The sequence below is a fragment of the Crocodylus siamensis genome, chromosome 4 (assembly GCF_052110815.1).
Source record: "Crocodylus siamensis isolate JL-2025a chromosome 4, ASM5211081v1, whole genome shotgun sequence".
Classification (NCBI taxonomy): Eukaryota; Metazoa; Chordata; order Crocodylia; family Crocodylidae; genus Crocodylus; species Crocodylus siamensis.
The window spans coordinates 219,289,009-219,313,374 of record NC_143398.1 but is presented as its reverse complement, the minus strand read 5'-3'; the positions used below and the strand labels follow the sequence as shown (position 1 = coordinate 219,313,374).

Genomic DNA, 24,366 nt, shown 5'->3' with positions numbered 1-24,366 from the left:
AGATGCCAACACGTTTACTGGGGACCTAATTAGGTAAATGTCTCATGTAGACAGTAAATGTCTCGTGTAGATATGCCCATTGATGAGTGTAGCACATGATAGTGTGTAAAATAAAAGTTTTCTTCCAACATGAGCACATTTTGCTGACATCAACACATGATTTTCAGGAGGATGCTGAGAATGTTACACTTTAAAAATAAAATACATACACTAAAGTTGAATTTGCGTTACCTTCGGAGAAGACACTTTAACGTGGACAATAATCGGTGCTAATGACGTCTTAATAAGTTGTGCTGGATGATTGATAGTATCAGCATCAAGGACCACCAGTTGCAAGGACCTGGCCAACTCAAAGATTCTTTCAATTTCACTCTGCACTTCAGCTAAAAAAATGTAAATGAACAGGTCACAGATGCTCAACTTCCAATATTATTAGGCAAAAAATCACACCACCCACGTACACATACAATATATATAAACTTAGTGTGCAAATGAGTATGTAACCTTTACAAAGAAGACTAGAACCAATAATTCAAATGCAGAACATACATTTTTAGGCAGTTGTTTTAAAATGGCATTTTGGAGTCAATCCAGTTTATCCTGACAACATGTATTTACTATATTACAAAATTTACTTGCATACCACATGCATCTTCCCCTCCCCTCGCAAAAAAATTATCCAAAACTGAGATGCAAGTTTTAAGCAAGGAAGCTGATTTATACGGCAGAATGGAGGCATGGGCACGCTGGAATGGCTCCTGAGGGATGGTTTCATGCTTGGCTCTAGGTGCATGCAAGAGGGGAGGAGTCTGCTGCTCAATGTCACTCTTTCTCTCCCCACTGCTGAACTAGCAACTTTTGGCTGAGTAGCCAAGAGCTGCTGCCAATTTGACAGCAGCTGTGATGGGTAAAAGCTTGAACTGCAGTGCTTCAGCTTGCAAGGAGAGTGAGGGACACTGAAAAGTAGACTGTACCTATTCCATGCATTCAGCCATGACTCTGGAAAAATATTTCTCTTTTCAATCTGCCTTTCCAAAACAAGGTGCATGTCTTATCTAGGGCATGTGGTATGCAAGAAAATATGGGAATTTATAAATTTAAGATGTCACTCCCAAGAAAATAATTAACTATATACGTGCAAACAACAAACCAACTCTGGTGGATTTGCAACAATTCCTAAGTTACTTAGGAGTTGTAGGAGTTATTTGTTGATTGGATAATACTACTCTGCTTCAACCTTGTACTAATGTTCTAACTTTGATCTTTGTGGAAAACTACTGAGTTCAATAGGAGTTCTGTATGATGAGCCAGCAGAAGAATAACCAATGAGAAATTAACTGGTTATGATAAATACTGACAGCATATTAACCAGACAGGCACAAACAGGAATGTTTATAAATCGGTCACTGTTGTATGAATTATACATTTTTATACAGGAGAAAGAAAGAAATATTCCCATGTAAATGGCACACTGAGGCCCTTCACTGTTATACAACTATGGGAAAATGAACAATTTTAACTGGATAAAAGTCAGCAAAAGTCCAATCCTGAAAGTTACAGTACGTATGTATAGAAATGAGATGTGCACTACCCATTCACATGCTTTTCATCAACCCAGTTTTTCCTCCAGTAATATTTAAAGCATGTGATTATTTATTAACACTTGCTCTTGGGTGTTTTGGTAAGATCTAACACCTAGATAGATGCCTACCCTCACTCTTTTAAAAACTGAGCAGCCCCCACTTCTTTCTTGCAAAACAACTGGAGAGGGAAGACTTTCTTCCTTCATGCGGTAAATCAGTGTCAAGACCAGGGTTTAATTTTTCTCTCTGCCTGAAAATATTCAAATCCACATCTCCTTCCTCCCTGGGGTGGGGGGGAGAGAGAGAGGGAGAGAGAAAAAGACTGGATCTGTGCCCTAGGGTTTAGGGCATTCCCTGGGTAGAACGGTATCTAGGTTCTAATGACTGTTTAACTTAAAATACAAAACCAGTCCTGGCAGCAGGAACCAAAACCCTAGGATAGAGTCATGTTGACTCCTGTGCATTTTCTCTTTGTCCCAATGGACCTATAATTCTTTTAGGCAAAGTGGCACAGTTTGAACAGAGAGAAGGGAAAGTGCCTCTACCCAAGGACAACCAATAGGCCGGTGGTTGGGGCACTTTTCCAGAAGGAGGGCATATGGATTTGAATCTCCCCAGGCAGAAGGGGGGGAATTGAAGCCAGCTCACTCGCAGCCTGAGTACAGAATGCTTTAATACTGACTTGACTGAAGGGAGCAGGAGGCAACTCCTCCTTTTGGTGCCATGTTCACATGAAAGAAGTGGGCCTGATTTGTATTTGGAAAGCATAATCACAGACAACCATCTTCAACCGAGGGTCAGCTCTGCAGATCTTGAGTGCAGGGGAATGTCTCCTTGTAGCACTGCGAAGTTCCATAAATCCCAGCAATTTTGGTGCCCGGTCCAGCAGGTCTGCTCTGAGAATATCTATAGAATCGAGCCCTTTGGACACAGGAACATCAAGTTTGTAAGTCCCAATGTGCCTCAATCCTGAAATTCAGACTGCTCACTATTGTCAAGATTACAGCTGGCTCAGAAGAAGAATATCATACTTGGGAAATGTCAATTGCCAAAATATTGATGCCAAGGGATTTTAGTTGCTTCCAGTGTTAAGGAAAAACTGAGTGAGGTGCCTGAGAATTGACTTTCTGGACAAAGGCATTTGAGTCATGCCTCTAAGTCCTTTTGTATATTTAGCTATTGATTACACCTTGCTTAAACACTTAATAAAGTGCTGTGCTATGTTTAGCCATTTCACAATCAGCTGAATTTCATTCATAGGAGGCGCTTTCTCCAAATGAGACATACGCAATTTGGATCACGCATGTAAAACCTCTGTGCTCCAATAAGGGAAGAAACCACTTTGGTTTATGTTCAGATACTGTTTATAGACCCGATTTAAAGCCCTCTGAAGTCAAGAGAGAGAATCCTTCTACTCATTTCCCTATGGTAGATCTTGTGCAAGCTTGGAAGGGTTAAAACAATAAAGCCTCTTGAAGAGAGGGTATGTGAGATTAACTGCACCTGCACAGAGGAGGAAACTGCTAAAACCAGCTAAGGAGGCCTAATACATGGCTAGGAAGAATTAGAGAGCCTTGGAGTAGTGACAAGCCATATCTGCCTACTTCCTAATTTCCAGACAAGATAAAAGAATTGCAGCAAACAAGTTAAAATTATAGTGCACCAAGCGTTAGGGAGTAAAGACAGATTAGTTATCAGATATCACATAATTCAGAAACCAGTGTTGAGATGTGATTACTACTCTGACTGGTCAGCAAATATATGAACAGGGATTGTACCTGTGTAACTAACTAGGTGTTAGCTAATGACTGAATTATGCATCCACACATGTATTTGAGATGCATAATTGTGAAAGACCTCAGATCTGGATACCTTACACCTATCCCCTTTATTGGCTAGCCTGATCATCTTCCTGACACTGGTTATACTCACTGTGTCTGTCTACTTGAACCATGTTGCAGTAGGAGCTGACAGCCCCCTTGGGAGCAAAAACACCTATGTGAAAAAGATTTATACTGGTGCTGAGAAGCTCTGGAGGACTGTTAAAAAGATCTTTCATCTGGAAAGTGCACAGGTTTTGTGATATCCCAGTGGATCATAATCCATGCCCTACAAGAACCTGTTTGTTTTCAGCAATGGACATTATAAGCATTTCATGTTTATAAACAAAGGATTAACACTTTTAAAGCTGAAATCTTGTCATTTTCCTCCAGGATATAGCTATGGAAGTGTACAGGTGTTCTTTCCTGCAGGAGAAACTCTTTCTCAGGATAGATCTTCCTTGATAACAGAGGAATATCTTTCTTCTGCAGGAGGCATTTTCCCTGTGGGAGAAACTGGATGAATGCCTGTACGCTTATGGTTTCTATCAGGAGAGCAGCTATTCTCCTGATAGAAACGTAATGCCTGCATGTGGCCTATGTTCAGTACAATATATGTGCCAACATCTTACCTAAACTGGATCTGGTGTTTGACCGTTCAATTATTGCCCTCTTGCTTGGATTATTTAAGACAGACCTCTTAGCAAGAGAAATGTCGGCTGTCACTCTAGTTATTGATATCCTATGAGTAAGAACACAGGACAGAACAAAAACAGTGCAGTCAAATTTTTACTGTACCATATGTGATTTACAACTACTTTGCATTACAGCGTGCCAATACGGTATAATACTAGTCAAATATGTTTTATAGGTGATTTCTATCACTGCTGAAATAAAAACAGTAAGGATAAATCTCTCCCACCACGTAAACAAAAATGTCCCACAGTCATACAAAATTTTCTGTTTGCTTCATTTATAACTATATTATATGCATTTTTGCAGTCAATTTCCAATATCAACTCACTGTCCTAGTTTGTGTGTACATGTGTGCATGTATAGCTGCCTAGTTTTAGACATAAACACTCCGTAAAATAAAGTATGTGATATTAGAAATAATTTTACTGGATAAACCAAGTCTTGGTCCAAACTGGAAGAGCAGTCACAATACGTATAAATACTTCATCTTCAAAGCAAACATGTTTCATTTAAACTATGTTTATTTTACAAATATTAAATAATCTTCACACAAATAGTCAGGTTAAGTACGGAAAGTAGTCCTGAAATTACAGTTTGGAAAAATAAAAACAGAGAGGTTCTTTCTATGCATTTAAATGGGCCTCAGCACACATATCTGCCTACCAGTCATTAACAGGTTTATGCTCATCATAGAATCATATCATAGATGTAGGGTCGGAAGGGACCTTGTAGATCTTCAAGTCCGACCCCCTGCCTGGGCAGGAGAAAAACTGGGCTCAAATGACTTATATAAACCTTGCTGGCACAGGGGAGAACCATCATCCATTGGCAGACAGAAAACTGTGGCTTCCCCAAGGTCATACAGGAAAGTCTCTGAGTGAGTCAGTAATTCACACCAGTCTAAGTCGCAGTCACGTGATAGCCAGTCATGGGAATTAACTACTTAATTAGCCAGTTAAAAAGTTAAAACATTAAATTTTTCAGCTGTCAACTTTTAACTTTAACTAGTTAAAAAAAATGGTTACACTTTAAAAAAAGTTAAAGTTAAGTTAAAAGTTTACAAAAAATTGAATCTGGTTTTTCCAGAGTTTTTCCTGACACAGCCACTCTCTAGGACTGACTGACATGGAACAATATTTCCTAATTGAAACTCTTGGACTTCTTGTTTGAGAGAGAGCGAGAGTAGCATGCCTTCCTATGAGATATTGTCTCTTAAGAACTACAAATCCCAGAGGTCCTTAGTTCATGCTGGCATTTTCTGTGCATTTGCAGAAGTCAACAGGGCAGCCAACAGGAGAGGGAATAAGCACAAGCAAGCTGAGGCACTGATCCCAGTGAGAGCGGGAGCAAGTAGTGAGCGTGAAGCAGATGATATCTTTTTTAATTTTAATGAAGACCAAAACCAGCAGCCCAGGGCCCAAAACGTTGATCATTACTTCTCATCTGTGAGAAACTTATCTGAGATGCCACCTACTGTGAAACCTATTCATCCATTATAACACACGCATTCCCTCTTGTGCCCATGTCGAGTGATTGTTCAGTAGTGGGGGCTTAGTTTTGCGAGACAAAAGAGGAAATTGTCAGATGTAAATTTTGAAATGCAGCTTTTGCTGACGTTCAATAAGCAATAAGTTTCTGCTGTGCAACTGAACACTCCTTTTCTCATTTAAACCGATTTTCTCATTTCAGTCTGATTTTGATTTTCAGACACTTTCATTATTTCTAATTCAGATGTACTTCATACTCTTTTGTTACCTTTTGAGCAAGAACAATTGTAACAGAGGTTTTCTGTGGAAACAGCTTTCGTTTGTCACCTGGCTATAAATATCTTCGTTCTGTTATTCTGGTATATCTATTGACTTCTGCAAAGTATTTCACATGGAGAGGGTGAGAAGGATCTAACATAACATAGGTATTGGTAAATTGTTATTCTGAAAACTGTATAACACGTATAACATTGTTTTCAGGTAAAGACGGGTGAGCTCCGAGTAAATTAGTGTGCTTCTGTGGGCTTATGGAAAAGAAACCCACTCATTGCATTTGAAAATGAAAAATGATGCTAAGAGGCAATTCACTGTGTTTCACACATTTCTCACAAATCAACTTAACTTTTAACTGGTTACTCTCTTTTTAACTTACCTTTTAACTAGTTGAAAGTAGAAATATTTAACTTTTTACTTAACTCAAGTTAATTTTAAAGGATGCTAACTTTTAACTTTAACTAGTTACATTTTTTATAAACCTTTCCCATGCCTGGTGATAACAGATCATGCATTCTACAGTGTTAGACCGTGTTAATCAAGTCTTTATTTGGACCATAAGGAAAAGGAATGTCAGAGGCAAGTTTATGAGTTTCCACCTTCCAAGCCAACTACACTTCTTTCTGTCACAATTATACACCCAGAGCTGGGCTATGTGTGGTAGGATCACCATAAAGACTAAGAGCTAGTATTTCTGTTCTTATATACAAGATAGCATTTTATCATAGCTAGGACAAATATAAACTGACATCCCCACGTAGAGTCCTAGAATGAATTACATCTCAGGAGCAGTTCCTCTCAGAGCTCTAGGAAGCAAAGGGGGCTATCCCCATATATGGCTGTCCAATGTCATAAGCAGAGGCTGGAGGGACTTATTCCATGATATAGGAATGTAAGGACTGCAATTTTTTTTTGATCCTTGAAATGGTTGATAAAGGGAGAGGCAAATAGAAAGCTCTTTCCCTTGCCTTCTTGCACTGGTACCTATGTATTCTGTTTCTAAAACTGATTTAAAAGGGGAAGGCCTCAGTTGTTGTTGTTGGGTTTTTTGTGTTTTGTTTTTTAATTATACTTCACTTCTCTCCACAAATATTCTACTTACTGTTGTCCAAAATAACCCATCAACTCACAGTAGATAGCTTTTCCCATTTCTTTACTCCAGTTTGTTTACCCCGTGCATTTGACAGCACTTTTTCAAACTTCAAAAGTTTCTAAGCATTACCTTGGCTTAGAGACTGATGCAGCTTGATAAAATACTATGATGAGTTCTCTTTATCAGTTAAGGTTAAATTAATTTCTTACAGGTTTCACAGTTGCAAAGGGAGATTTTCACAATGAGCTTAAGAGATTTAAAAATTTGGGTCCCACTAGCATGAGTAGGAAAATCCCTGAAAATCTTTTAAGAAAGCCTGCCTTGGATGGCCATTTCCTTTAGTTGTTTCTATGAAACTGTCACATGGCAACAGCAAAGTGGAAAATATTTTAAAAATAGACAAATATGGCTACAAATCCATTAAATTTGTGGAAGACAGAAAGAGTTATAATGCCTGAAACAGCACTTAGATCTTTTTTTTTTCTTCAGAAACTGATTACATTTCAAGTTGATTGTAGCACTTAGATTATATCATTTTACTTTTCAGTTGCTCAGATCCATACTTCTGTCAGACCCACACTGTTAAGAGCTAACAGCAATGGCCCATTTGGCATATTTGACAGTGGCAAAGATGAATACTGCAAATAGATCCTCTCTGGCACTTTCCATTTCTTTTCTGCATGGACCAAATACGTGCAGTAAGGAAAGAGTCTGGGGCAGCTTCATAATTTTGGACTAGATTTTACAACAAAAATGGGGAGGGTATAATAAGCATATATTACTTTTTTCCCCCTCTGTATAAATACGCATTGCTGATTTTTTGTGGATTGTGAGACTGAGATTATGCTCAGCACTTCCAATATATGGTACAAAAATATACCTCGCAAAAGATATATTCATAGCAATCAGAATCTAGCAACTTGATATGACTTGTCACTTCCAGCTGCCATGGTTTGCCTATTGAAAACAATTACTTTCAGTAACCACAGGCATATGTAAAGCTGAATGACATATGCCCACAGCTGGGAAGAGAAGAGACGTCAGTGGTGTGTACCTACCCTTAATACAAATGTGCACTTGGACCCCATGCCATGAGCTGCAGTAAAATAAGATTAGTCAAATAGCTTAGGGGGTGGGGGGCAAGGAGACAATACTGATAAAAAGCACAAAAGGCACAGAGAAATGACAAATTTAATTGCATGCTGCTGGGTAAAACCTTCACTCCACCAGGCTGTAAAAAACCCCCATTCATATGGGGAGTCAGAGCTTGTTACAATCATTTGAGTAAGACAAATTAAAAAACAGGGAAGGGCTAAATGTTTACACAAGAACTTGCCATTAAACATTGGTTTGGGTAGGGCTGATCCTGCCTCAGGACTAGATGAGCTCTGGAGGTCCCTTCCAGCCTGACTTCTCTATGATTCTATGATTATTTATGCTTTATCTAATTTCTCTGAGTTAGGCACAGGAAGATTCCCTCTCCCTTCAGGGCACCCTGGAAACAACCGAATGGGACCGTACTGAATGGAACACAGGATGGAAACTCGGCAGGTATATTCAGCAGAGCACCAAGGCTGCAAGGTGAATTCAGTGGGCTTGAAAGCGAGGTCAGCCTCCAGAACCCCAGCTGCCATTGGCTCAGGCAGTTGGAGATAAACTTTCTGGAGCAGCAGCTGTGATCAGTACAGAGCCCTTAGGCTCTCAGATATCATAGGAGCCTTTGTCAGTATTAGGCATGGACAGATCAATACACTTTATTACCAGCTTCATAAAGAACCCTGCTCTGTAGCTCCACCTCCATAAATGCTACGCTTATTACACTTGTAAAGTGCTGTTTAACCTACTATATACATACATTTAGTCCAGTATGTAAAAATATAGGCATGTATAGTGATAGTTGGTAAATCATATCATGCTGCAGGAATCTGTTTGCAGTATGGTATATCTAAACTGTGATGAATATTTCTGATCAAAATTATTTTTATTCCAGAGGTAAGATCTACTACAGTGAGTTCTGATTTGTGGAGCTGTTTGCATTCCAGCATGTTTGGGGAAGTGATAAGCCACGTGACGTTTTCTGTACTATTGATTGCACTGTCTGAGCAATGCAATTGCTGACTCATGACAAAAATGCAGCTGGTTTTCTGCAGCTGAAATGCATTCTCTAACACTGTAATAAATGCTGTCTATACCTCAAATCTGAATATACTGTGACAACATAAAATAATACTATTTCTGGCACTGAATCTGAGAGCTATGGTAAGATAGAAGTTTATTTTTTTGAAGATGCTACAAACTGTCCTAAAGAAACTGAATTTTGGCAGTCCAGAATTATTGTCCTGGAGCAATAATCATGTGGTATTAACACTTTGCATCAGGAAAGTCAGAGTCGCAGTGATAAAGGGTCTGCAAGGTTAGGCATTTCCCAGCTGTTTGAGTGAGGAGATCCCACGCCACATAACATTCATTAGTCTCTCATAATTCTATAAAACACTTCAAAGAGCAGCAAATTCCTAGCTATGCCATCATCTTAGAAATGCTTGCCATATTCTCCTCCTGGGTACAAACACTAAACCCTTTCATGTTTGTCAGATTTATACTTGAAAGACCAGCTCATCCAACTTGACTTGAACACAGTACTATAGAGTAGAGAGATGTAGTTACTGGTGGTAGACTGAAGTCAGGAAGAAGGCAGGGCAGGGTAACATTTGATGAAATAGGCTGTCACCTACAAAAGTGTATCTGGTCTGTGAACCAGTTAGTCTCTAAGACACTGTGTGTCCTGCCTTCTACCCAACAGTATCACAAGTATTTAAAGTCAAAGGAAATAGCTTTATTAACAACCAGTTATTAAAAACCCTAACTCACTACAATTTCTGTGCCAGGTTATACCCATGTGAGACTACTGACATAAATGGTATTACCTACATGTAACTCAGGACACAGTGCAACCCACTGGGTGCATTTACATGAGATGCTTTACTGTGAAGCTCATTAATTAGCTCTGCAATAAAGCATCACCATCTACATGTGTGGTGCTATTAGACTGCAGTAAACTAATTAACTCTGCTGTAGGATAGTGCTGCCCGACACAAGTATTATCCTGCAATGGAGTAGATACATGCAGAAAAATGCATGTGTAGATGGTGACAGGGCTGGCTGGGACACAGTAGGACCCTCATGCCTCAGCCATCCCCTCCACAGCACACTGAGCCAGGGGGAAAACAGCTCCTAGGGCTGCACTGCCCCAGCTCAACATACTGCAGTCCTGCATGCACATGTAAAATGTGCCAGAATTTACTGTATTGTATTAATATCATGTGGAGACACACCCACTGTGTCCAAGCTCATGTGTGTCATGTACCAAAGGGCTACATAGACAAGAGCAAAAACTGAAGGGCATAAGTTAACACAACTTGCCTAAATTTCACATTCTTATACTTTCCTATAATCCCTTACCAGCTTACATGAATTTAAATTCTGAAACTGAGGAGCCCTGACAAGTGTATAGAATCAGCACTCCTCTGACAGGCTAGCTATATTCTTTCTTGCTGATGAAAGACTAGATTCATCAGCAAGGAAGGTAGCAGACAAAGGTTTCAGGAAGACCCAGAAACCTTAAAATGGAAATCAAGGAGCATACTGGGCTTCACTGACACTATTTCATCTACTAAACGATATATAAAACTTACACCATCTCTCTTTTGATGATGGCTCCAGCAATGCAGTAACCATGTTGGACCTGACAATAAACCAGCTGAAATGATCCAAAACCATAATCAAGGTAGATACAGCAACCTTTAGTTATCTTGTCATTTTTATAATATAATATAATATAATATAATATAATATAATATAATATAAATCCATCCACACATGCAGAAAGACCTGCATGGGAACAATCTGAAGAACAACAATCTAACAGCTTGTTGCCTTTGCCTCAACAAAAACCTATGGCTCACAAGCATGAACACCTCATGCCTTCTGAGGACTGAGGGGCACGGTGACTGTCTGCGGGTAGTGGCGGCAGTGGATACATGGCAGCAGCAAGCAGGGACCACCCGCAGGTGGTGGCTGCAGCGGTCTTGGTGGCTAGAGGGGGTGACGAGCACCAAGTGGTGACCACCCGCACAGACTGCCAGCAGCACTGGCAGCAGCCAACCCGCGTGCACCTTCTACGCGTTGCCAATGCTCACAAGTAGGAGGATCTGGCTCACTCTATGCTACATAGAATCACAGAAAGTCAAACCAGGACCAGCCCCAACTAGATCATCTCAGCCAAGGCTTTGTCTAAATCAAGGGGAATTAGGAAGCCACTGGAACCCCCAGCATCTTTTGAAAAGTGGGAGCATTTGGTTTCCCTGTAGTAGAAGAGTTCAAAGAATTTAGGAATGAGCTTTTACTGATTTACAAATGAGCACAGAAAGGAACAAATAACAAGGAATACAATCCATTGTGCTGGATATACAAACAAAGTAATTTCCCTAAACTGATCCTACAAGAGAGATTAACTGTACAAGTTTTCGTTGCCTTGGGCTTACAGCATGCTACCTGCTTTAAAAACCCCGTTGTTGTCATGTGATGGCTGACACACTCCAGCCTTTTTTCATGACACAGCTCCCCCCACTCGTGTGCCATACACGATACCAGGGGAAGCAGAGCAGGCCTTCCAAGGATGGAAACAACCCTGTCAACAGCAAATAATGAGGGACACCTTCTTAAAAAAGGAATTAAAGTTCTCCCCTTTCTTGGTATAAGCTGGCAGGCTATCTAATTTGCATTCTCTCCTTCCTTCATCCTCCTGAATTTTCTGTAAACTTTCTGAAGAACCTGACATATTCTCCTGAACATTACTCTTTGGGTACTGTCTTTCCTAGACTGCATCTTTAAGGTATTTTTAGCTACTGAGAAAGTTTGAGTTGATACTTCTGAGGTGTCTTCCCCAGGCACTCTCTTTGCACACTGTTTAAATTTGCTCTGATCCTGATAGTTATTCCAGTACCAAAATGCAATTAATTTTATTTAAAGAATGTTTTACCTGTAAGAGTCTTGAACTTGAGAAAAAGTGTCTCATACTGTCAGAAAAAAGTTAGCCTAGTGAATGGCAACTTCATCATGAAAGAAAAAAACACTAAAATGTGGATTCTATAGATTTCAATTATTCTGATGGTCTGGTAAAACAACAGACATTACTGTATCTGGTTAACCAATATCCAAGAAACTCTGATATTGGTTTAGAATATTTTTTGTAGTCAGTGGATCATATTCTCCTCTCCTTTATATTAATGTATTGCTAGGCAGCAAATAGTCATTCAGAGTTTACACCAGAGAGCAGAATATGACCTCAAAAACATTTCCTGTTTCCACTTAATTTTGTATAGCTGTAATGTTTTAAGATCTCATACTGCCAAGTCAGCTATTCAGCACATTTTGGGTTATTATAACTTTGCTAATAAAGATTTTCATTTAATTTTTTTCTTCAACTGTTTAGGAGCATTCAGCAGTAGGTGTTGGGTAACTCTAAGAGAAAGCAAATAACCTAAGTTGTTGCACGCATATGGCCTGCAACCATGCCATGTTGTGTTGTGATCTCTTTAGATCTCACAAGATGAGCAGGGTCAATATTTCAATAAGAGACCTCCTGGGAAAACTTTGGTATTGCAAAAAGTATGCTGGTGATTCAGTAAGTGGCAGCATTCCCTCCAAGTCAGCATTGATTCAGCACCATGGCATGGGGTCAAAAAGGGTCTGTTATTGGAGGTACATTCAACTACAATATTTGAAACATAGGATCCTGACCAAATACCATTATTCAAAACACAGTGGCATTTCTTTCGTTTTACCTTATTCGAATACCAGTTTGGGCAATGACATTCTGCCTATCTACCTTTCCCCTGCAGTTTCAGTTAGATACAATATTGAGGCTTTTTTCTTCTCTGTTAAACATGAACAATCCTACTGAATCTTCAGCACTGCTAGATACTCTTAAAACCTTTGTTCTACTTCACCCCAGGGGTGGTTTCATTTCAGTGGTATATATCACTGGTGAATCAGTGTTCAACATGCAGCAAGATTACCTGGATAAAAAGGCCACTACATAGAGTCATAATCATTGCAGGGGAGAGGGGGAAAAAGCATGGAAAGGACTGTATTTCTCACCTCCCATCAAACCTGTGCTTCAGGAAGTCAAAGAGGGCTTTCTGCATCATGTCTGTCACCTTTGCAGAGGTGAGGAAGATTGAACAGAGAGGATTGACAGGGAAGAAAGAAGTCAAAAGTAAGAAAAGAGGTAGAAGACAAGGACATTCCTAATAATCAGTGTCCTTTACATAAATAGTAATTGTTTAATTGTAGTGTTATCATCAAGATCTCATTTAAACATGTGGCATCTGCATTTCATTTCTGTTGATGCAATAAATACTTTGTTTACAAGTCTTCTGATTCACACCCAGAATGCTCAAATGGGGGATGTGAGAGATACCACTCTTTTTTGCTGTTGCTCTTGCATTTGGATGTTATAGCACTATATAATTTTTCCAACAACATTCAATTCTCAACAGGTTCCAGCACAGAGGCCTGTAAGACTAGCCATGTAGAATATCTTTTTGTCATCACCGGGACTAATTTTATAAATATGTTTTGGCAAGAAATTACTCATTTAAAACAGAAGAATCCTTTTCTTTTTCATTATTTAGCAAGTGTTCTAAGCATAACAGGAACAATGCAAGCAGTGAGGTCCATTAGCAGAAAACAAATAATCATCCTGTTACCTGCACAGGGGCAAGAGCCTGTAAGATTCGGATCCCCTGAGACTCTCCTCTATTTCACTGCTGCCTCTTTGACACCTTCAGTATAATTCAGATTGCCACTTGCTCTCTGCCAGTCTGAACTGGCTATTTAGGGCCTATATCTCTGGCTGCTTATTTCTCACTTTTTTTAGTTTCAAATGCTTTTTGTAGACTTTAACCAGAATTTTCCCACATATATTACACAGAGTTTTAATTGTTTCTATACTATCTATACACATAGATAGATAATTATTCAATTATATATTATAGATATATACTATCTATATGTCTCTCGATATATAAAATGAATAATTTATAATATATAACTGAAATAAATATCCATATTCCATAGCTAACTTATGCATGTAAAAATGGTTGGGTTTAATCTGTAGCACAGTCTGCTCTTAACAAGCAATGAAAACCCTCCAGATTCAAAAGCCCCATGGCAAAATTCACTTGTGGTATAGCACCAAAGTCAATTCAGTTATGCAAAAGATGAATTGTTATGCCTTGAAGGTAATGTTATATTACATGTAATTAAAAGGCAGCCAGGAGAAAATTAGATACAGTAGAGCCTCTCCAATTCTCAGTTTGTTAATCTGCAAATCCAGTAAGTCTCACCTCCACAAAGTCTTATTTAAGAGCAGAGCCCTGTATTAAGATTAGCATTGTCCCCTAACCATACTATTTTTATGAAATATACTGCAATGCATTTACCACTATACCATAAAGTATTACAATCTTAATTAATCTAAATGAAGCACATCTTAGATTTTAAATTCATATAGACTCCAATTAAGCAAGGCTCTTAGGAGATATATAAATATAAGTGCATACTAAAATTTGTTGCTGAACAGAGATGAATTTAAGCCTGTGCTTCAAGTTAGCAATGTGTTATGTACTATGTACATCTCCATGGTACAAAGGAATGCATGGTGATACTCTGAGCTAGTTTTGTTTAATCCAAGCCTGCCTTGTTAACTCTGAAAAACTTTCAAGAAAGAATGTCCTGGTTATCTGTGTATATTAGGGAGACTCTACATATCATGCTCAGTAGAGGGTGATGGTTCAGGTGGGCTACAATTCTCTTTATACTTATGTTTTTATTTGATAATTTTCTGAAAATCAAGCCTAAGTGATAATGATGATTCTAAAAAGTCAGCTTCTAGAGTGACCATACTGGCGTACTCCAGCTTGGCCAGTCTCTACTATCCAACATTTCCTAATGTGCCTAATCTTCTTAATGGCTAAATCAGGGATAATGGAGACAGAAAGTTCCTTCGTAACTGTGGATAGTTCAGTCTTGCCTACACACAAAACTTTTGCCAATTTAAATAAGGCCTTGTCTACATGAGAAAATAGCACTATCTTAACTAAACTCTCATTTAAATATTATTTAGATAAACTAAAGCAAAAAGCTGTGTACATGTTTGTTTAGATTCAGATTAGGGCTGTCGATCAATTAAAATAATTGTGATTAATTGTGAAATTTAAAAAATAGTTGTAATTAATCACAATTTTAATCAGGCAGTTAAGCAATAATCAAATCTCAATTTATTATAAAGATTTTTGGATGTACACACACAGGCACAAACCATAGACAGTCCCCAAGACCTGGCCCTCCAACCCCCACCATTCCCCATACCTGCATCCAGCTGCTGAGTTTGCTCCCAGGACACGTGTGTGTGTGTGTGTGTGTGTGTGTGTGTGTGTGCACGTGCACATGCGTGCGTGAGCGAGTCGGCAGCGAGCAGGAGGGACCGCTTTTACCCCAGCACACAGGCAGGCACAGAGCAGTGAGGGGAGAGGGGCTGCTCCTCCCTCGGCACCACCAGTGATTAACATGCATTAAAAAAAATTAATGCAATGTCAATAGGCCCCAAAGTCTCTTTTCATTCCAGTTATAATTACATATAACTCAACTGAAGTCAATGGAGTCCCATCATTTTTAAAGCAGTATAACTGCAAGTAGATGCAAGCTCCACTCTCATCTAAACTAACTTAATCCAATTTAGTTCAAACTGATGTGGAATTGGTTTAAGCTAGATCAAAAGAAGCCTCGTTTAAACCATAATCCACATAGAATTATCCACACACACTTCCACACTGGTTTAAACTGGTTCTGGACTTTGCCAATTTAAATTAACCTAGTGCAACTTCTGCATGGAGACAAGGCCTTAGATCCTACATAGAGAGCACTACTTAGTACTTCAACTAAGATCATCTCATAATCAAAAAGTGGAGCAGACAAGCCAAAAGTGTGCTAGGAAATGATAAGTAACTTCAACTAACTGGAATACATACCTCGTACCCTTTCAGTGATGGGCCCACTAAGACAACAGGCCTCATGGAGGGCACAACATCATAAGGAGGAACATGTTCTGTCTGGAAGAAATACGTATCAATCAATTCATAATCTAAAACAGATGCTGCATGCAAATCCTAGGAACCATGTAGTAGATTAAAAGCTACTTACCACTTTTTGTTTCTGTTTTGCTAAAAGACCAAAACAAAAACTTGGTTAAAAAGTGTTTAACCCAATAATCACAAGATTTTCACACAAAGATCATTCTGCCAATGCGCTCAAGTTACATCACTGGGACTTCTTTCTGATCAACATTATTCTAACTGGTGACTCTTTTCTGATTCTCCAGTTCTCTTATTCTTTAACTGTCACTTACAAGTTCAGGAACAGAGACTTCTTCCCTTCCTCCAATTATTTTAGGGAGGGTTTGAAATGCAAGGACTCCACTGTGGAATATTTTAATAAATTAGCAAAAAGAGGAGAAAAGAGTATCACATTCTTCTTTTGTAATTTTTAGAATAAGTTTCAGAAATAGCATCCGTAAACAAAATCCAAACTCACCTGTAGAAGTGGGTGTAGCCCGAAACGTGCCAGACACCATTTCTCCAAGACTTGAAGAAGAATTTCCACCTGATTTCCTATGGCATTACAAAGAGTCTCATTAACACAAACTATTCTGAGAAAAAAAACTCACTTAGCCCTGCTCTAGGACTCTACAAAATGCCTGCGTTTCGTTTCAGTTTCATATTTGGCATTTTGGAGAGACAGTGTTTTGCTTCAATGTTTCGTAGGGCTGTTTGAAACAGCTGTGTTCCATTTCATTTACGATTCAGTGATTCATTTTGGTGTTTCAAACCATTGTCCCATTTTGTTTCAGCTAAAACTGTTTCGAAGCTGTTTTGGAATTTCAATGGTGTTTCTGCCATGGGCTATAATGGGGAATCACAAAACTGCCTATAACTTTGTCGTTTCTTGCCTGCTTTGGATGAAATGTGCAGGGATGCTAACCACTTCTGAGCCTGTGAAGCCTGCCAAGTTTCAAGGGGATAGGTATAGGGGTTTCTGGGAAACTGCACCTCAAACTGCTGACAAGCAAAACCCATGACATGTGAGACTGTGTATGTGTAAGGTGCAGCAGGGTGAAAACTGCAGGGATGGTAGCCCCTGTTCTCACCCTTACAACTCCACTGCAACCAATAAGCCTCAGGCCTCTCAAAGATCTTACAGGTCTAGGCTTTTCCCAGCCAGGACTGTGCAGTGGCTGGAAATTATCAGGTGCCTCCTGCTCCTACCCTCCTTTCCCCAGGGAGGTTTGCAGTCTTGCTGTTTCCTGGGGCTGCTGAGCCACCAGCAGTTCCACTCAGGCCTCCTGACCCTGGGAGGGTGCAGTTTTAGGTTATACCCAGGATGATGTGGGGCCTCCTCCTCCCCATATAGCTCCAGCCCTTATACCTCCAAGTTCTTCCCGGCATGGGAGCTCAGCAGGGAGATGTTCTTCCCGTGCTGGCTGGTGAGAAACTAAACTGCTGCCTCCAGCTCTGAGAGTAGGGCACTAAATAGCTGCCCTCATTAGCACCTGTCCTGCCACATACATATAGACCCTTGTGCGGGCATAAGGAAGGGCTGCCAGGTTTCAGACAGAGTGGTGCAGGGGTTTCTGTGAAAGTGTACCTCAAACAGCTGAAAGCAAAACTTGTGTCAGTGTGTGTTAAGGGGTATAGGTTGTAGCTGTGTTGGTCTAAGGACATAGCCCAGACAAGTTTCTTAGGGTCAATCTGATGTCTTTTATTAGACCAACTGAATAGTTGGAGAAATTCTGCTTTGCAAGCTTTTGAGTTTAAAAACCTTTTGTCAGGTGAGGAAGCATCTAGTTGGGGGCGGGGGGGACGCTCTTCCTGGATAGACTCAATATAGACATTGGATTTATACACACTACAACCTGCGGGACATAGGACTCCCCAGGTAGCAGGTAGCTTTCCACTCTTACCTGCTACATTCCCCTTCCTCCCTGCCAGCCTGTCTCTCACCCCCGATGCCTCTATTTCCATTTTCACTGACTGGGTTTTTTGCCTGCATTGCATGCCAGACCAGCCTCTGGCTTCTTTACTATTCCTTCCATCCAGGAAGGGCACACACATACCAACTAGATCAGAGGTGGGCAATTATTTCGGGCAGAGGGCCACTTACCCAGTTTTGGCAGGCTGTTGAGTGTCGCATGGGTAGCCCCATCGCTTGACATGTGCCCCGCCCCCTGGTTACCATCTTGGGACCAATGTCCCAATGTCTTGGGACCAATGTCCCAGGGCTAGCACTGGTGGGGACCAAAGCGGGGGACAGGGGTCTGTGGAGCCGGGCTGGGCTGCACCAGCAGGAAGAGGGGGAGCTGGCCTGGCTCCATAAAGCCCCTGCCAGCTGGGACCCCATGCTCCTGCCACCCTGCCTTGGGCCCCACTGGCAATGGCCCTGGGACACCAGTCCGGACTCCATGCTCCTGCTGGCTCCCTACCCCACTCACTCCCAGTGCTCCCCAGCCCCGCAGTACAGGTGGGGGGAAGTGCACAGCTCCAACCCCCTGCTTACCAGCAGGGAAGAAGCTGGTGCTGAGCATGGGGAAAAGTGGCCCCTCGCCTGCCCCAATGGCCAGCGCTCCCTGCTCCAGGTGCTCACAGCCCACCCACGTGGGGTTGTCTGGAGCAGGCACAGGCAGCCCCACACCGGCTGCAAGCAGCTACAGTGAGGGGTGCTGGGCATTGGGTGAGCAAGCTTTTCCACATGCTCAGCACCAGCTTGTAACCTGGCCCTGCTACCAGCCTGGGCTCCAAGCCAGCTCTAGGCTTGCTGGTCGGAAGCAGCAGCTGTGGCCTCCCCGCATGCCGCTCTAGGCAGTGTTGGCTGCTGCTGCTCACCCAGAGTGCATGCTGGGTAGCCCAGAGGTGGCAGTGGTAAACACTGCCCAGCACGGCATGTGGGGGGGCTGCAGCTGCTGTCACCACACACAGCTCCTACAAGCAAGCCCAGAACCAGTGCGGGGCCCACGCTGGCAGTGGGGCTGGGTCATAAGGTGGTGCTGAGTGCGGGGGAGGGGGGGAAGTGGCCCCTCCCCGCCCTGTGGCTGGTGCCTCGCGCTGCAGCCACTCACAGCCCACCTAGGGCTGCCTGTGCCTCATCTGGACAGCCCCGCGCAGGCTGCAAGCAGCTGTAGTGCAGGGTGCTGGCCATGGGGCAGGCAAGGGACCACTTTCCTCCATGCCAAGAAGGAGCCCAGGGAAAAGCTGAACCTGGGGGAAAAGCGGCCCCTCCCCCACCCAGTGCCCCGTGCTGCAGCCCACGTGGAGCTGTCTGGAGCAGGCACAGGCAGACCCATGCGGGCTGCAAGCAGCTGCAGCGCAGGCCACTGACCACGGAGCGGGCAAGGGGCCACTTTCCCCCACCCATGCTCAGCTTTTACCCAAGCCACTTTTCCCTGGGGTCCTCCCCTTTTCCCCCGCCCCTTCCCCCTTCCCTGCAGTTCTGGCATGGGGCAGCCACATGGTCCCAGGTCAGAAGCCCCAGCTGGGGCTTCTGGCTGAGGGGGTGGGGCCAGGCCAGCCCTGCTGTTGTAGGAGCCCTGGGTCCTACTGCTCTTGGTTCCTCTTATTTTTTTACAGGACCCAAGGGCAGATGAATATTAATTTTCTAAATTTTTCAGGGGCCCTGCAGGCCAGATAGAATGGCCTCACAGGCCAGACTCGGCCCGTGGACTGTATTTTGCCCACTCCTGAACTAGACGCTTCCTCAGCCTGAGAAGGGGTTTTAAACCCAAAAGTCCGTGCGTTGCAGACGGCATCCCAGGCAGCTAAGCTAAGCTCACCTGGAGCCTCACAACTCCACTGCAATCAGCAAACCTCAGGCCTCTCAAAGATCTTACAGGCCTGGGCTTTCCCTAACCAGGACTCTGTGCTTGTGTGTGGTGTCTGGAGTTTATGGCACCTCCTACCCACCTTTCACCAGGGAGATCTTTGGTCCTGGCATTTCTGGGAGCCGCCACACCACTGGCAGTCCCACCAGGCCTCCCGAACCTGGCAGGGCACAGTTTTAGGTCATGCCCAGGACCTGGGGCCTCCTCTTTCCCTATAGCCCCAGCCCATATCTCCAAGTTTGTCCTGGCACAGGAGCTCAGCAGGGACATGTTCTTCCCCTGCTGGCAGGTGATGCAGTGAGTGCCACCTCCAGCTCTGAGAGCAGGGCATTAAATGGTTAAAAAAAAAAAGGAAATAGGTGTGGATGGAGTGAGGAGGGTGGCACTCACTCCATCTGCAGGTGGAGATCGGGGAATCTCAGCAGTGGGAGGTTCACCTTGAGGAACACCAGCTGTTCCACCAAACTAGGATCCATGCAGGTGTGATGGGGTATCACAACATTCCCAGGGATGCTGAACACTGGTCAGTAGAGAGGACAGGTGTTCCCGGGCAACCGTGCCCAGATCCTGCCACATGTGGCTGTGGGTTGCCCAATAGGCCAAGGGGTCGCAGTCCAGTGCCTCCATGTCCTTGCCGAGAGGCCTCGGTGCTACCTGCCTGATGCTGGGGGTCTGGTGTGACTGGACCCCACCACTGAAGCCATGCCTTTGGCTCACATTGGCAGCACCTGTCATGAAGGAGACTGGCTGCTGCTGGGAGTGCTGGCATGGGACAGTGGATCCCCCTCTTCTACGTCCCCCTGCATGTGCCCTTCTGCCTCTTGGACTCTGTTTACCAGCACCTCTATCCAGTGATTGCTGGAGCACACACTCCCCTTCACCCTCAGGTCATGCATGGCCACATGGACTATAACATCCAGCCATTTCTTGATGCTCTCCTTCAGCTGCTTCACCAGTGCCTGCACCTCTGGTGACAGTGGCTTGCCCCAACCAGGAACACTGATACCCTGAAAATTCTTCATTTGGTTCTCAAGTTCCCTCACTATGGGGATCACCTGGCTAAGGAGGGCATCGCCAGTGCTGATGGTCTCAGTGGCCTCAAGGAATGTCTTGGGCAAGATATGGGAGATGGTATCCCACTCAGCTCTATTTAGGGGGCCACTGATCCCAACCTCCCTGAGCAAGACCATCTCATGGGTGGCCTTCTGTTGCTCCATCTGCCTTTCCATCAGCCTGAGGTATGTGGAGGTCCACTGAGTCAACACATCCTGCTGTGGAATGCTCAGCTCCACCTGTCTGTCCCACAGCATCTTGCCCCCCTTGATGCTGTGGTGGAAGTAGCCCGCCACCGTCCTGCACTTCAAAATGAGCTTGTCAGTTTTGACGGTGTCATTACCGGCAGCCCTGTCCTGCTCCAAGGCACCCCTGACTATGAGGTGGAACTTGTGTGCCACACAGCAGATACCAACAAAGTTACCATCACAGACTGCCTTGACCATGTTGGCCTGTTGCTGGTGACCATGAACCCACAGGTGAGCTCGCCCAGCTCAACAAGCGACCCCTGCACCATGCGGTTCATGGCCCCCATGATCTCCGTTGCTGTGTGGAACTCATCCATCACCTTCATGTGAAAGAGACCCCACCAACGGCCTGACTGATGGCACCAGTGCCATGTGAGGGAGAGGTAGGCATGATCTCTACCCCGGCAGCTCCAGGTGTCCAAGGTGAAGTTCAAAGCTATCTGCGAACTTGCCTTGCACAGTTCCTTCCTCAAGTACTCCCTGCATGCCTCATACAGAGAAGGCACCACCATCCTGCTGAAGGTGGTGCATGCGGGCACTTGGCAGGATGGGGCCACGAGTGCCATGGGCCGCCTGAACCCTGGCTCCTGAACTAGGGAGAAGAGCTGGCTATCCAGAGCAAGCATCTCCCCAATGCTCTGGGTGATCTTGCTCACCTTTGCAACATACCCCTCTATGTGTCCTCCTTTCCCCACTGTTCCAGGGTATCCTGCCTCTGCTTCTTGGGGATGGGGGCTTTGGAGTGAAAGAGGGACTTCTTTCTGGGCATGCTCCCACTGGCTGAGGAGGACCAAGGGCAAGGGGGTGGTGCCTGCAGAGATGCATCAGCATCCCTGTGGTGCTGTAGTGTTTCTCTTCCTTTCCTGGCTGGTCTTACATCAGCAGTGCAGGCAGATAGCATACCTGGGATCATCTGCCACCTCAGAATGGTCCCACACCACACTACCCCCTCATTTCTGGGGTGTGGGTGTGGATCCTGCCTGATCCCCCTCCTCAGCAGGCAGAGGCACAACAACAGGAGGAGCGGATTCAGTTGAGCCACTAGCCTCCTCAACTTCTACCTCAACCTCCTCCAAACTGCCTTCCAGGGAAGAAGCTCTGGCTCTAAGGGAACCTGGAGGAGAGTGGAGCACAAACTCAGATTCCTTCTCTGTCCCCAGAATTTCTTTTGCGCAGGTGTTGGGTCCCCTGCTTCCAGATCCAGCCCCTCTCTGGCACCAGAAGGCTCAGGCTGGGAATTGAAATGGGGGTGGAGAAGACTGTCATCATGCTGGTACTACTTGCCATGCTGGTGGTGCTGGGGGTTATTATTATGGCTGGTGTTACTGGAGGGGGTGCAGATGCAGGCACTGGTCCCACCACCTTGTTGCCACTAGCACCAGAAGCCTCATGTCTGTGAGTGCTAGGGAAGAGGCTGAGTCTAAATTTGGGGGTGGGAGGAACTTACAGCTCTCCCTCTCCCTCCCTGGCCAGAAGACCTGGCACCTGCCTTTCCAACACGCTTCGTATTTCATGTGCTGGAAAAAAATGTGCGTCTGTGTGAGTGTGTGTGTAATAAACGGATGTGTATTGAGTGCTTTCCAGGCAAAGCACTACTTTTTGTTTGGGAGAGGAAAAAGAACAAATAACAAGATTTTTGGGGAAGGGTAGGCAAGGGTAAATAGGAAAGCATTAACAGCAATGGCTACAACTTGGTAGTAAGGCACGATCAAGCTGCAAGCAAAGCTTACAGATGCTGCTCTCTGCTGCTGCTCCAGACACTCACAGATGCAGCTGCAAAATGGCATACAGCAATTTACAAGCAGCCTTATTATGGTGCTTCCCTGTCCCTCCCCCAGAGCACTGGGATTGGAAGAGACCTCAGGGACAGATCATTGTCACTGGCCAGCTACAGATGTCAATATCATAGCAGTCCTCCTCCTCCCTCCCTCTCCCCCTTAGTTTCTTTTCCTCCAAGCCCACCTCCAAAACAGCTCAAAACAGCTCTGAAACATTTCAGAAACATCCAAATTGTTTCGGAAAATTTCCAAAACATTTCAGATGGCCCGTTTCGTTTCAGAGCTGTTTCATAACCTTGAGTTTCGTTTCAGATTTGGTGTTTCACCGTCCACCCAAATCCAAAAGGAAACGAAATGGCCACTGAAATTTCACACAGCCCTATCAGCACTTAAACCTGCTGTACAACCACAAAATAACTAGGAGGCTCTGCTCCTCCTTTGTCCTGCAGAAAAGCTCTCTTTGTTTGTTTCAAATATGCTGGAACATATCTGTGAGCTACAATTTAAGGCAGATCCAGAGGCCTGAAATGACTGCATACAAATGATAAGGGGATGTCTATCCAAGTCCAGATTCCAAGGTGCTGCACTGCCACTCTCTACCCTCCCAAAAGTTTGGAATGAACATGAATTCTAAACGACAGGCCCTGCTTAATTCACCAGAAACACCACGTCATCAGTCTTTGCTCACACTAGCGTGAATGCCATCATGATGCAAATGGATTCATCCACACAGAATTCCACTGACTTCAGTGAGTCTCCACCCCAGCAAATGCATTCATACAGGTGGATCCCTTTGCAAGGCTGGGGTCTTACAGTATAAGCTATTTGTTTAAAAATGTTTTGGGACTTGAATTTTTTTCCACTTCAGTGGGCCAAACAATTGTTGGTATGAATATAAATTCATAGCTTTTGCCTTTCTATTATGCAGTATGGCAATCAAAACGGGAACTGCATTTTTCTTTGGAAGAACACACCAAACACATTTTGTGCTACCAGGTAGCCAAAGCTCCGGAGTCCTTCTGTACAAAAAACTTCCAAACACAAAAGACAAAAATTGAATTTTACTGAATCTCTGAATGAAGTTCCCTAGAAGTACAGCAGACTGAATTCTTAGGGTCACACAGGATTCTCATGATCAGCATGCAATAACCCTTTATTATGTGTTGAAAGGCAGTCAAAAGTAATTCTCTCTTTTTAATTCATTAACGGTTTTCAAATTCTTTCAGAAAGATTCATGTAATACAAACGATTACAAACATTTATTTTTCCTCTTTTCCTTCATGATTTTTATTTCATTCTCCCTGGGTACAACTACATAAGATACTGACTGTGAGGTACCTGAAT

The 24,366-nt window shown here is 43.4% G+C and overlaps 1 protein-coding gene across 3 annotated transcripts in view; it reads right to left on the bottom strand.

The window, feature by feature from the left end:
• The window catches only part of CACNB4 (calcium voltage-gated channel auxiliary subunit beta 4), a 278,889-nt gene that overhangs the window by 37,839 nt on the left and 216,684 nt on the right, over positions 1-24,366 (bottom strand). For all 3 annotated transcript variants that reach the window (XR_016442095.1, XM_090045718.1, XM_090045720.1), the window contains 6 exons: positions 16,607-16,683; positions 16,217-16,236; positions 16,045-16,125; positions 13,112-13,170; positions 4,036-4,145; positions 232-383 (listed from right to left, as the gene is read on the bottom strand). Coding sequence is in view for 2 of the 3 variants with exons in the window: in XM_090045718.1 (XP_089901844.1) it covers positions 232-383; positions 4,036-4,145; positions 13,112-13,170; positions 16,045-16,125; positions 16,217-16,236; positions 16,607-16,683 (499 nt within the window). In the remaining variant the exon portion in view is untranslated. The remainder of the gene's footprint in view (positions 1-231; positions 384-4,035; positions 4,146-13,111; positions 13,171-16,044; positions 16,126-16,216; positions 16,237-16,606; positions 16,684-24,366) is intronic.